This window comes from Pelobates fuscus, chromosome 3 (genome assembly GCF_036172605.1).
Source record: "Pelobates fuscus isolate aPelFus1 chromosome 3, aPelFus1.pri, whole genome shotgun sequence".
Classification (NCBI taxonomy): domain Eukaryota; kingdom Metazoa; phylum Chordata; class Amphibia; order Anura; family Pelobatidae; genus Pelobates; species Pelobates fuscus.
In genome coordinates, this window is record NC_086319.1 from 277,505,000 (window position 1) to 277,519,978 (window position 14,979).

The following is a 14,979-nucleotide window of genomic DNA, read 5'->3' on the forward strand; positions in this document are numbered from 1 at the left end:
TACAAAATAGTACTTAATACCTGTTGGGATATACTGCACCATTATTTGCTGTCTTCTAATTTTTTTCATATGGATCTCACGAATATCCCATGCCCATACCTTACTCCAAAGGTGCATGGGATTGGAGCTTCTGCCATAGCCCTTTAATATTTTTTTCCCTTTTTTTGGTCTACCTGAGGTAGAGGGGTAAAACTATTCACTGATATTACTGCTAAAAAGTATATATGAATTTTTAAAATGTATTTATTTATTTTTGGTTGGAGTTTAGACTCATTTTCCAACAAACACTTGCAAGCTGCAGGTCAGTCCTCTCACAGAAAACAGCTTGAGATGTAAGCAATAAAATTAAAAAAGTCTTAAAAAAATTAAAAAGTCTGAACAAATAGCCTTTTATAGAAGTTACCTCTTCTAATTTCATGGTAACCCAATATATAAGAAACTATTTTCTCCTCTTTTGGATAAACCTAGGGTGCTAAAGGTATATGGAGTCACTCTCAAAGGTATATAGAGTCACTCTTAAACTTGAAAAAAATAACAAAAAAACTAGTAATAGTTGATCATATTATTCACACAAGTATTAAGATATAGCAGGATCATGATTTCTATATTTCAAAATTAGTAACTTGGCTTTGAGTTCCTCAGAGAACCAGATATCATGTGACCCTGGGTGATTCTGTAAAATCAAACATCTCCCTACAAAAGTGTTAATTACAGTAATTTCTCTGTGCCCCAACTACCGAGTCCACCTAATCACTTCTAAATGCTTCCCGCAGAAGGCAACAGCATTTCCTGTGGGCCACACTCTGCTGAAATATACATTCTTGCTAGTTTCACACTCTGCAAGTACATGTTTCCAGCAGTGAGACACATGAACATACTAAGTCCAATGGGAAATGGTGGCATATAGAATTATTACATAAATATTATGACAGGTAATAAGTTGACTAATAGGGAAGTGTATTCCCTAACTGGCTAAAATAATAAAATAATCAAGTTGTTAAAATCAAATCACCAGTATCTAAGAGACATTTTTCTTTCCTTGTCACACAGATTCTTAATGCAAATCACAAGTGCACAGACCCATGGACACATTCCCGTCTCTCATTAAATAGTCGTCAGTATTGACGCAAGTTACAGATGTCATTATTGATCTACAAATTCTAGGAAGCCTGTCAGGTACTTGTAGTGTATGCAGACCTGGGAGTGTTGTGGAATTTGTAGTACAATAAAAGATGAAGATCCATATTTGACTACCTATTTAGTACAGTACAGGAGCTTCAGTGCTCCTGGTTGCAGATGCAGTTCCCTTTAAGACTGTTCAGTTTTTCTTCCTCCATCAATGGAATGGGGATTAATAGGACAGATGAGAGGTTCTCTTTAGACCTGTATGGATGATTCTTGCTTCTGTAGTGAGGAATCTCTCCTCTAATCTTTTCCCATAGTTGCTCCTTATGCAGATCCTATTAAACCGTTCTGATAATAAACATTGTCTGCTCCAACTCAGGACATCTTTACAAAAATTACCAATTAATGCTTTGGAATATGAGACAATTTTCATTGTTATACAACCCTGGGACAATCACCGTCTAGTCTCTCATGCTGCTTTCAATAATATAATGATGGTACTAAGGTGGAAGTGGAACAAAGATGTAATTTGTTGAAGGAGTCCTCCAAATTTCTTCATTTGGAGGAATGTCATAAAATGACAGTCTGCTAATCTTTAAGAGGTGGACTTTCTCATTCATCAGCCATTCCAGCCGAGAAAGAGGAGATTCCTCCTGCCTGTATTTCCCAAGATAGTGGATCAGTGAACTGAAGAAGAGATCTCAAAACATCTCATTTGTGTAGAAGAAAAGGCTGTGCATGCATAATGACTGTCTCCAAATGCTTTATGGTAAAGAAACAACTGCCAAATGCTGAAGACATGCACTGAGACACTGAGGCACTGAGGCACTGAGACATGCACATACTCCCGTTATTGATGGCTGACAGTGGGCAATCTACTTCCTATTCTGGACAGAACTCACTGAGCAGAAGATCATGTAGACTTCCATCAACTGCAAGATTTGAATGTATCATCACTCTGTATATATTGCATTCAAAAATGTGGGCCAAAGCCAGTCACTCTACTTTCTCTTAAATTAATACAGTACTTCAGTGCAGTCATTAATAACCAGCAAGAGAGCCAAACTTCCTCATATCTCCTCATTATTATTATTATTATTTTATTATTTATAAAGCGCCAGCTAATTCCGTAGCTCTGTACAATGGGTGGACTACCAGACACGTAATTGTAACCAGACAAATGGACGCACAGGAACAGGGAGTGGGGTATAGTGACACAAAAGGTATAAGTAGGGGTAATGAAAAAGGTTGCTAGAAAAGTATTCACTGAGAACTTAGGTTATTTTTGACAGTTGCAGGAGAGGACACATGGGGTGATAGGGATGAAAACCCACTAACAGTTTAAATTATATGCTTTCATGAAGACGTGTGTTTTCAAAGATTTTTTGAAGGAGTGGAGACTGATTGAAAGTCTAACAGAGAAGGGAAGGGAGTTCCACAGAAAATGTGCAGCCCTGGAGAAGTCTTGGAGGTGAGCATCAGATGTGGAAGTACTGACAGAGGATAGACGTAGGTTTTTGGCAGAGCATAGGGGCCTCAACGGGATATACTTGTGTATTAGGGAGGATAGGTAGGTTGGAGCAGCATAATGTAGGGACTTGTAAGCAAGAACCAGAATCTTAAATTGAGCCCTATATCTAACTGGAAGCCAATGTAGGGACTGACAGAGGGGGAGGCGTGGGAGCTGCGGGCAGACAGGAAAATGAGCCTCGCTGCCGCATCCATTATAGATTGCAGCAGTGCAATCTGAACACATTAGACCACCGAGAAGTGGATTGCAGTAGTCAAGGCAAGAAAGAACAACTGCATGGACTAGCACCATAGTCACGTCTGGTGTTACATAGGGGCGGATGCAAGCTATGTTTTTGAGATGGAAGCGGCAGGATATAATCACCTGGGTTGATTATATAACACTCATTGCCCACTCATTAAAATGTGTTGTTGTTTTTTACATCATTGATGCAACATTTAAGAAAAAGCATTATAAAACTGGAAACTAAACATTTTATTTTATTTTGAAAGAAAACAGGTGCCAAATTAACAAAAAAAACTTTATTTTTTACCCTTCTAAAATATCATTACATTCAGGGCTGCCATCAGAAATTTTGGGGCCCCTGACACAGTTCAAAGTCTGGGCCCCCGGTCCTGCCCCCGAGTCTGCCCACGGGGCCCATTCTGAGTCCGCCCACAAGGATGCCCTGTCTGTGTGGTGTGTAAAATGGATACAGAGTGCAAATTTGTATACTGGTGTGTTTTAGATAAAGTGTGTGTTTGTGTAGTAAATGCAGAGTGTGTATGTGTTGTAGTTTTAGTGTGTGTATGGTGAATGCTGTGTGTGTTTGTGTTGTGGTTTTAAGTGTGTGTATGGTGAATGCAGTGTGTTTGTGTTGTGGTTTTAGTGTGTGTATGGTGAATGCAGTGTGTGTTTGTGTTGTGGTTTTAGTGTGTGTATGGTGAATGCAGTATGTGTTGTACTTTTAGTGTGTGTATAGTGTATGCAGTGTGTTTGTGTTGTGGTTTTAGTGTGTGTATGGTGAATGCAGTGTGTGTTTGTGTTGTGGTTTTAGTGTGTGTATGATGAATACAGTGTGTGTGTGTGTATAGTGTATGCAGTGTGTGTTTGTGTTGTGGTTATAGAGTGTGTAAATGTGTAAAATAGGGGGCTGCATGGGGGGGAGCCTTTTTGTATATGACCCACATTTATTTGACACACTATTTTATCCCCCCTCCCTGCTTCTTACCTGACTAGGGAGGGGGGAGATTGCATCCCTGGTGGTCTGGTGGAGGGAGTCAGACGCTGTACAATGTAGATGGGGGCCAGCCAGCACCATCTTAACTCTCCAGCAGCTCCTGTACCTGTAACTCTCGCGAGCTGTGCTTGTTTGCCACGCGGAGCGTTGCCATGGTAAGCCGTGACAACGCTTGCAAACTCCAACTCACATAATACCCAAGTTGCCATTTATTGTACACTGTATATGATTTTGGGAGGTGTGCTGTTTTTTGTTGTGTTTCTTCTTTTCCTTTAATGTGATAATTCTTATATTAAGATGCAGGAGCGACTGTCAACGTTCACATGGCAAGCCATAAAACTAAAACATAAACTACTGATATACCTAGGAGAGGAAGCAGCTTGAGAGGCAAAAAGTGCCATGTAAGCCAATCAAAATGTGTACACTAAGGACTAGCAAGCAGTTGCTCAAGTAAGGAGAGTGAGGTTCAAACTTACAGGAAAGAATGGACAAGAGATGGATGGAATTAAACTTACATTGGTGCACTTGTCCTATTTAACAGGTGGGTGGGCCAAAAGTGGTCCAGTGATGGGACCTGTGTCTCTCGTACCGTCCACAAAGTGGACATGCCTGGCTGAAGAATAGTTAGTACATCTAAATGTGTGCCAAATTTGCTGCCACTCACATTGGCCGACCCCATTGGATCATGCAAAGAGAGCTCTTATAGCAATTTCTGGGGACAGTTCCCTGGTGTCACCAAAAGTGACACAAACCTGACATAGCGGGACAGAAGCCTGAAATGAGTGATGTTGTGTCATATTGAGGGCAGTTGGGAGTTCTGCATTGAATGTAAACAAACTACAAAGGCATTATGCACAGTTAGTATGGCAGGGTTTAACAATGGATTAAAATAGATTAGCTACATTGCTACTTCTTCCAAAGTGTTAGGCCCTGCTCAGGGGTACAGTAATACCTGGTGTAAGTGTGGAGAATCCAGAGATTACGTTGCTTACCAGTAATACAGTTCTTTTATTTGTGGTATACTCAAGTCCCAAGCAGTTTTACTGCTCTAAGACATCATCATTAATTATAATTCAACACATACTATCCCACAACATCATACTTTATTTCTTTATCAATCGAGCTGCTCAATTTATACTGTGCAATAAATATACTCTATATCCCACAACAGTCTACAATCATTTAAGACATTTTTTGAAACAAACATCAAAACCATACTAAACACATCAATCCCCTACATTTATAATGTATAATCCTCTACATTTTGTGAAATCACATCCACTTTAAGATTTACCACGCCACTTATGTATGTTTACACAGTAAAGAGTTTTAGTATGTATAAAATAGTTTTTTAAATGACCTATTTTACAATAGTTTTTCAAAAATAAGTATATTCATAAATTAACATTCAAGTGCTGTCTAACGGGTGGCTATTGAGTATGACCTATACTGAAATTGCTTCACATTTTTTTCCTGATTAATGTTGTATACAATAAATAGCCCACTTAAAGACATATCGACCCCATTTAAATTTGCAGGTTAAAAAAGTACTTTAAGTCTGTCATACTGAGGAGAAACAATCAACTAAAAAATATGTTGCATAATAAAATTAGCACTGGCCGTTTCTCATGTAAAAAAGTTTTTTTGTTTTATGTGTAAATTGTACTTCTAGATAAAAGCACATAGGAGACATTTTCCGACCACTGCTCCTCTGGCTGAATTTTATATGTGCTACATCTATCGCGAGCCTAAGAATCTTTTCAAGGGACCATAAAAATGTTTCAAGTGGCTTACCAAAGTACTCTGAGCTGTATTTAATTTTGTCTATGTCATATGTTACATGGTCCACTTATTAATGGATCACCTGGTTGACAATGGGTCTAATTAGCTGCACAATAGCTGTCATTATTGGCCAGAGCCCTAGTATAAGCATGTTAAAGTAATTTTCTAATAAGCATCCAAGGAATTATGTATGATCACATACTTTAACGAAGTAACACCAATTATGTGTGTACATGCTTTTGGTAAAACCCTTGTCAGCCCTTAAGCTGAAGGATCACTTTCTTAATATATTTCAGTTCTGACATAAAAATGATCTCATTAAAGATACAAAGTTCTAAATTTCATCCTGAGGTACTTGTGCCAGGTCACCTGAACTGAAGATCAGCACCGTTAAGATTATTACGTTTTTTTTTTAAAACACATGAAATTACTGTGCTTGCACAGCAGAACATCAGTAAAAGGTAGACACGCAACTTGTGGAAATCAAAGTCCTTGTTCATTTAACAAATGGTCTTCTTTTAGCAGCAACGTGTTTAGAACTTTATACAGACAACTGACATTGAGCTGTATGATAATCAGCTGCAAGTAAGAATGAAAATTCAAAGGGACTTTTAACAAACGTGTTTCTTGCAGTTTAAAAGAAAGTCAGAGTTCTGCTTATCCCAAGAGATTCCAAGTTGAAATACATAAGTCATCAATATTACTGCTGATTAAGCCAAGGGTAGACAACCTCCATTACTGCAGACCCCATTTCAAGGGTCCTACAGGCCAACTGAGGAAAGGTAGAATTCAGAATTTGTTTGGAGTACACCTTTTTGGCTTACAACATGATGGGTGAGAGATGCCAGATGTTGTTTGCATCTCGCTATTAGTCAAAAACCCACCGTGGCTAGAAACCAGAGGTTTGCGTTTTTTTCACATATCTTCTTTATGACTCATTTCCATAAAACTGAGACAACATAGAACCATGTTTCCTAAGATGCTGGATTCTCTGTCATGAGATAAGAATTCTCTTCTTCATATGGTATCCTTCTGCAGGCAGAAGAGAGAGATGGTGACTCCAAGTATGGACTAGAGTGTCATAGAAAGGCTGTAGAATACAGACAAAGACAAGAGAAAAGAATGTTGGAAACAAGTTAATATGAGAATGATTAACAAGGAGAAAATTACTGCAGCTGTGTAAATAAAATAAAATTATGGATTGTGAAGCTATCTGTAAGTATATAAAATACATCATGAAAGAAACTTTGTATTATAATACAGTGGAACCTCGGAACTCGAATGGTCCCGTTCTCAAACCATTCGGAAGTCAAAACATTTTGAGTAAAAAATGTCTTGGTACGCAAACGATCTCCGGTACCCGAAAATGCATCAAATAGCCATGAGTAAAAAATGATTCGGTACCTGAACATACAACAAAGAGCCAAATGTCTTGATATGCGAACGATCTTCGGTACCCAAACATACAACAAAGAGCCATGTCTCATTTTCAAGTCAGATAATTATTATAAATAATTGTAATAATGGCCAACAGTGAATTCTTAGCAAGTTGAAAGGCAGGAACCACTCAAATAAATGTAAGGTGCTTATTATTAGAGTGATCATTGCATTTTTAATGCATACATATAAATGTAAAATGCTGTAATTTTTGGGGATTAATAAATTTTACATTATTTCTTAGGAGAAATGGTGATTTGGTTCTCGAACACTTTGGGACTTGAACAGCCTTCGGGAACAGATTACGTTCGAGTTCCGAGGTTCCACTGTATTTTATTACCCATAACTATTGCTGTGTTTATTGAATTATTATATAATGTATATTGCTTTTATGTTTTGGAACCCACTGTAATTTTTCTGTAATCTAAGTATACATAGACTAGTAAAAGACATAATGGTATAATAAAACAGTGATATGATGACCCATTTTTTTCCACACATTGGCGTCACTAGTTGTAATCTGAAATATCTGCTATCAATAATAGTACATATATTGAGCACAATAGTACAGGGTAAAATATTAAATATTAATTCCTATTACCTAGACCAATACCTCAGGGCAATAGGGAGATAAAGTATCTTTCATTCCACTGAATGCATCCCCCAAGGTATGTGTCAACGAAAGCATACAGTTAAAATGTATTATGTAATAATATCTCTGCAAAGGTGATATAAAACTATGGTTTCTGTGAATGAAGTCTCTGTGTATTTTTTTATTTTTTTTTAAGTTGGCCTGTTGTCAGCAAAAATCCCAACCTTTGCGAGTGGACGGAGATTAAAAAGGGCTGCTAATGATGCAATTCACATACCAAAGTAGAGGGGTCATGTCAGCATACGAGGTTCTCAGATACCTCCTAGTTTAGAAACTCTGAAAAGCTCCATATTTGCCTGCTTTAATATGAAAAGGGCTCCCTCTACTTTAGAACCACTTTCTACTTTTTGGTGTGTGTGTTAATCATGCTAATTCTTCTGAATTGTCCCACAATGCCCTTTTTGGACAGTTTGAGATTCAATGAACAATCTCAAAGGAACACACTAACATGTGCAATTACATTGAGCGCTGTGGAAATATACCAAATATTTGTATGATGGATTAGAGCAATAAAACTGTACTCACCGAGGTCTGGGTTCAATATGTTCAGATGATTTAATACTTAAAATGATATTGGGAATCAGGAAAAATGTGCACCAACCAAGGCAGAACCAGAAAGCATTCTAGAACGAAGATAAATCCATTAATATGAGGGGAGTTGCAGGGAGAAGTTTCATGAAGTAATATAATGGTAAATAGAGAGGTTATATGGAGTAATAGGAGGAGTTACATGGCGAGGTCATATGGAGTAATAGGAGGGGTTATAAGGAGAGGTTATATGATGTTAAAGAAAGGGGTTATATGGAGTAGTAGAAGGGGTTACTGGGAGCTTATTTGAAGAATTTGGAAGTGTTTGAGGGAGAGGTTATATGGAATAATAAGAGGGTTAGTATGGAATAATCGGAGAGGTTATACTAAGAGATTAGATGAAAAAGTAAGAGGGTTTTATGTAGATGTCAAATGGAGTAAAAGGGAGCGATTATATGTAGTAATATCAGAAGATGCGATTGTTTGTTTAATGAATGTATGATTTTTTTTATCCTGATTTGGTATATTTCTGTCTCTCTTGAGGACAAGTGAGCCACAACATAGGAATAGCGTTGTGAAGGGTGCTGTAAAAATATTTTAGTTTTTATTTAGCTCAGTACTTATGCAGTGTTCATGTTACCTTCAGTTAACAGATAATATTTATATTTATGTCTGTGAATATGTAAGATGCCTGGCACCAGCTCTCATAATTGTATCTATGTGACTGTGCACAGCATTCTGGGATTTTTCCATGTATCTTGTACATTATGTGGATGCTTAAATGGGAAAGGAAATTTAATCTAATACTACCGTATATACTCGAGTATAAGCCGACCCGAATATAAGCCGAGGCCTCTAATTTTACCCCCCAAAATGGGAAAACTTATTGACTGGAGTATAAGACTAGGGTGGGAAATGCAGCAGCTACTGGTAAATTTCTAAATAAAATTAGATCCTAAAAAAATTATATTAATTGAATATTTATTTACAGTGTGTGTATTTAATGAATGCACTGTGTGTGTATGAATGCACTGTGTGTGTATGAATGCAGTGTGTGTATGAATGCAGTGTGTGTATGAGTGCAGCGTGTGTATATGAGTGCAGCGTGTGTATATGAGTGCAGCGTGTGTATATGAGTGCAGCGTGTGTGTGAGTGCAGCGTGTGTGAGTGCAGCGTGTGTGTGAGTGCAGTGTGTGTGTATGAGTGCAGTGTGTGTGTGTGTGTGTGTGTGTGTGTTGCAGAGCCTTGGTGGGGGGTGGGCAATTTTATTATTATTTTTTAAAATTATTTTAATGATTTTTTTATTATTATTTTTTATTATTATTTTTTATTTCATTTAATTATTATTTTTTATTATTATTTTGTATTATTTTTTTTTTTCGTCCCCCCTCCCTGCTTGATACATGGCAGGGAGGGGGGCTCTCACTCCCTGGTAGTCCAGTGGATGGGCACTGTGTAGGAGGGGGGCTGGCAGGGAGCTCTTACTTACCTCTCCTGCAGCTCCTGTCAGCTCCCTCCTCCTCCGCGCCGGTCCGTGCAGCTCCCCTGTCAACTCACAGTGTAAGTCTTGCGAGAGCCGCACTATGACCCCGCGGCTCTCGCGAGATTTACACTGGGAGCTGGCAGAGGTGCTGAACGGACCGGCGCGGAGGAGGAGGAAGCTGACAGGAGCTGCAGGAGAAGTAAGTAAACGCTCTGCAGCCCCCACAGCCCCCAGTCTGTATTATGGCAATGTAAATTGCCATAATACAGACAATTGACTCGAGTATAAGCTGAGTTGGGGTTTTTCAGCACAAAAAATGTGCTGAAAAACTCGACTTATACTCGAGTATATACGATACCTTATTGCAACTCTGGCATTAAAGTGGAATAATCACCTCATATACAGTACATGGTCATGCACAAAGTGTAGATAAAAAGAACACTTCACGCACTGTAGTGATTATGGTGCCAGGAGTGCTGTTGTGCCACCCATTGTAAAGAGTCAAACAGATTCCGGTGGTATGACTTCTTACGCAGTATTTACCAGGTGCTGCTCCTCTCCTCCTCTACAGCTCCAGGGGAGCAAGAAGATTCAGCCCAGGAGGCTCTATGTCCTGTGTCTTGCGTTACAGGAGAGCTATGACCTGTAGTGCAGGGCTAGTGCATTGACTGAGAGTGAAAGTTCTTGATCATCAGTCTTAGTTCAGCGAAGAGTGTTTGCCGCTTTCACTGAGCTGTAGTTGAGGTAGAAAAAGAGGCACCTGGCGAACCCCAGGTAGGGAGTCAAACTGTTTTAAAATTAAAATAGGAAAGCACAAGGGCACAGCTGGTACCATAACCTCTACAGTGTACCGTAGTGATTATGGTGCTTATAATGTCCTTAAAGCATTGTTATTTACATGGAGGGGACCTTTTCATGACCACGTATGTTAGGTGACGAGCCCACTTTAATGCCGGAGCTGAATAAGAATATGAGTTTAGGTATGAAGAAGACAGCGAGTTAAGGCAGGATACTTACCCAAGGCATAGTCACATCATGACACACTACAACACGAACTCTGTCCAGAGTTAAAGGAAATGCACGGCAAGAAGCGATATCCTCCATGACCTGTAACAGTACAGCATATTGTCAGCTTTGCAGGCACAGTTTAAATCTCAGGTAACTGCAGTTGCGAAAATGTCTGACGGTCTCCGTTTGATCTAATATTTGGAAGCCCCGGAAGTACATCTCAAATTCAATAAACAAATTAAAGAAATATATACACTATAAATAGTATTTTATTTTCACAAAGTTAATATACCTATTTATTGAATGTATGCTTACTGCACAGTCTTACTGTTCATTTTATATGTCAAATAATATAGATTGCTTACTGTCTTTTTAACCCACTCCATGTATTGGGTAAAGTATCCAAGAGATTCATTGAGAAGGCATCTGCTTTCCTGATAAAATAAATTGGAATATGTAACATTAAAAACACATTTCCTTATTAAAATCATATTTAAAGAAACATACCAGAGATACACAATATTTTAATTCCTTTGACTTACCATTTTCAGTTCTTCAATGAAATCTGTTATTAGTGGTGTTTGCAGGGTTTGGACATTCTTTATAGCACGGTCTATCCCTGTCTATTTGAATAATAATAATAAAGATATTCAATGGTTAGTGCAGGGCATCATGCCGAAAATGTACAAATACACATATGGTTCACTAACTCTGTCACTTTTTCAAGTCTTTGACGCAATGGATGAGTGAGGGGAGTCGTTTTTGATTGGCGTTTCATTCAGTCTTTTGTTCTGTCCCATGTTAACGTTATTGCTTAAATATAGTCAGTACCTTACTGTAATGGGTACTGTTTGTGGCTGCAATAGCAAAATTGTTAACTGGCTTTCCCTGACATCCGATTGATTGATGACTGAGTTCAACCTGAGCTTAGCCAACAATCAATGTTAATATACTGAGTTCAAGAAAAGGATTCTTACAGAAATATATACACACAGTTTAGGTGTCTCACACCTCTTGCCCCATTTAAAAATATGTTTTTACTCACATTATTTCCAGCATCGGTCTCTGCGCAGCTGGCCCTACCATGCTTTACCTCTTTGGCTGAGATCTTCAGATTTGATGATCTCAGCCAATCCAATGCTTTTCCATAGGAAAGCATTGGGTGGCTATTATTATTTTCATCTTGTTATTTATATAGCGCCAGCTAATTCCGTAGCGCTGTACTATTGGGGCTAATGCATCATCAGTAAAATCTGTTCAACCCTCGGGTTGCAGGTTCAAATGCTGGCTGGGATTGACTCAGACATTCATCCTTCCAAGGTAGATAAAATGAGTACTATTAAATTGCTAGAGTAACATCCCCAGGATGTACTTGAGAAAACCAGAGTAATCTGAATGTTAAATACTTTGTTATTATTATTTAATCAATGCATCTCTATGGGGAGCTTTCAATGTCACTGACACAAGAAGCACCTCTGTAGGGACAGGCTGTAGACACCAGAACTACTACATTACGCTTATTGAATATGTTCTGGTGAATAGAACCATTACCTTTAGGCTTTTTGCTGTAAACACTGTCTTTTCAGATAAAATGCAGTGTTTACATTACAGCCTAGTGATAACTTCACTGGCCACTCCTCAGATGGCTGTTAGAGATCCTTCCTGGGTCATGGCTGCCTAAAATGCATCCAAGCATTCAGTGTCTCCTCCCACTGAAGGCAGACACTGAACTTTCCTCAAAGAGATTCATTGATTCAATTCATCTCTATGAGGAGATGCTGATTGGCCAGTGCTGTGTTTGAATTGTGCTGGCTCTGCCCCTGATCTGCCTCTTTGTCAGTCACAGCCAATCATATGAGGAAGCATTGTGATTGGCTCAGGCCACCACTTCTGATGATGTCAGCAGGCAGTGGGCAGGTCTAAAGGAAACAGGGACAAACTATGCAGCTGCAGGCTTGAATTCAAGTAAGAGTTTACTTTATTTTTAGAGGCATGAGGGGACCAGGGTAACTAGATGGTGGGTTTAACCCTATAGGGTCAGGAATACATGTTTGTGTTCCTGACCCTATAGTGCTCATTTAAGCATTAGAAATTTATTATATTTGAAATATGAAAACTATACATTTTTAAAAAACAAATTATAGTCATAATTAGGTGAAAATTATTAAAATTAAAATAGAAAAACAATAGAAAAAAACCAAACAATCTAAAAAAATAAATAAAAAAATTCATACATATACATAATATACATAAATATACAAAATATAGTGACAAAGCTGTACAGAGTTTTTTCACACTAATGGGTCAAAATAGAAAAGAAAAGTAAGATGGAAGAATTACAGAGAATATAAATGTATAAAAATGAGGGGGGAGAAAGGTTCAGACAGGCACTAAAAGACTGAGAGATAGAGACTGTGATGAGATGAGTCCTTGTATATTCTAATTCACTGATATTACTAAAAATATACATACGTTTTAATAACTTCCACTACACAGAGGCAGGTAAAAAAGAAAAGGAAGGAAAAAACTAAATCAACCAAACCAGTCTTTATACTGACAGTGTATATAGCTCACCTGCAAAGGTACAATCAGTAGACTCAGGGACCTTAAACTGTCATTAAGCTTCTTCTGCAGGGCAATACAAAATATTATGGTCAAACATTTCATGATGGTTTACAAAATTTAAAACAGAAACAGCTCTTTGCTACCAATTTGCAATCTCTTCAAGTGCATTGACCTAAATAAAATTAATTATACTTTTATAGTTGATTTGCAAAGTAATTACATGCATTGTTATTACAAATTGTTAAAGTCTACAGGGGCTCTCTCATAAACATGGTCTAACTTTGGCTAACAAGCTATTGTTGTTCTACATTTCCCAGAATTCTTTGTAATTACAATTATTTATATAGCGCCAACATGTTCTGCAGCACTGTACAATAAAAGATAAACATTTACTTCTAACAAAACTCATACGGAATCAGTAGGTGAAGAGATCCATGTCCAGAAGAGCTTACAACTAGCGCCATTTCTTATTAACACATTAGGAGCTGAATGCATGTTATAATTTGCCCATGTCTTTGATGTTGAATCTTGTCAGACAGGCTTGGTTGCTTGGCAGCAAACACCAGTGACTATAAAATGTGTGCTTCCTCTGAAATAATTTGTACATAGTGGTGATTTTTCTAAAGTATAATATATGTCGCAATATGGCAGACAGTTTATATAGTGTGGTATTTTCAGTTTCATGTCAGCACTAAATGTCGTATAGTCAAAAACACAATGCTACTGGAATTTCCAATTACCTTCATTAATACGGACTTAAAATTCTTCTTGTGTAACTCACTTGCAATTTAGATGTATGTTTCACACCCCAATCAATTACTTTTATTGAAACTGAGCTTTTTAAGGAGTGCGATAGACAGCATATTAGAGAAAGAGCTTTAGCATTGTTCTGATCATGCTGTACGGCTGAGTACATCAAAAGAATTAAGGGTTGCTAGGGATAAACTTAATTACTCTGATTATAAAACAACCCCAATGGGGTCTGGTTATTAAAGTAGCAAAGACGGGAAGGAACAATACGCTTTCATCTGCTGTGGGCTCTTCTATTTTTAGCTGTATTCCTTTTTTTTCCTTCCATAATAAAGACTTAATTACCTTTAGAAAATGTGGAACATCTCCAGGCAGTAGCCGTTTTGAAGTGTGTAGTTGCACTATTTTGATGAATTAGAAAAAAAGAGTTTGCTGGGAGGCAGAACCATATTTTAATATTCTGACCTCTGAACCAGTATGTCTGAAATCACACCTATTTCTCAAAATTCTAACCTTATTACATTCCTTAACATCATCCTAATCTTACCCTTTAATCTGGTACATATGCCATATTTGATGTCAGAATCAAAGGCTGACATTTTTCTTTCAGCATTGAAAAGTAACTGATATGGGTCTGTACATATGGGAACTGGATTTGCACTGACCACAGCAACTGCTTAAAGGAACCTGGGTTATGGAAATCGTTTTTAGGGGTATTTTACAAAAAAATGCATGCAGCGCAGATACATAAATATTCATGTAAATGTTTTTTCTACACAAGCAAAATGTTGGCAAATCCAATTTTCACTTTAAGCACCATAACCACTACAGTCCGCTTTAGTGCATATAGTGCCAGGAGTCCATTGGTGCCATCCGCTGGTACAGAGTTTAAACCTGT

At 37.9% G+C, this 14,979-nt stretch overlaps 1 protein-coding gene across 1 annotated transcript in view; it reads right to left on the reverse strand.

Annotated features, from left to right (window-relative positions):
- Window positions 1-6,402: 6,402 nt before the first annotated feature.
- Window positions 6,403-14,979, reverse strand: part of PROM2 (prominin 2) — a 72,360-nt gene continuing 63,783 nt past the window's right edge. The window contains exons 18-23 of the mRNA XM_063445571.1: window positions 13,341-13,394; window positions 11,309-11,389; window positions 11,132-11,200; window positions 10,776-10,865; window positions 8,272-8,369; window positions 6,403-6,689 (exon numbers count right to left, since the gene is read on the reverse strand). Coding sequence (XP_063301641.1) covers window positions 6,632-6,689; window positions 8,272-8,369; window positions 10,776-10,865; window positions 11,132-11,200; window positions 11,309-11,389; window positions 13,341-13,394 — 450 coding nt within the window. The 3' untranslated portion in view covers window positions 6,403-6,631. The remainder of the gene's footprint in view (window positions 6,690-8,271; window positions 8,370-10,775; window positions 10,866-11,131; window positions 11,201-11,308; window positions 11,390-13,340; window positions 13,395-14,979) is intronic.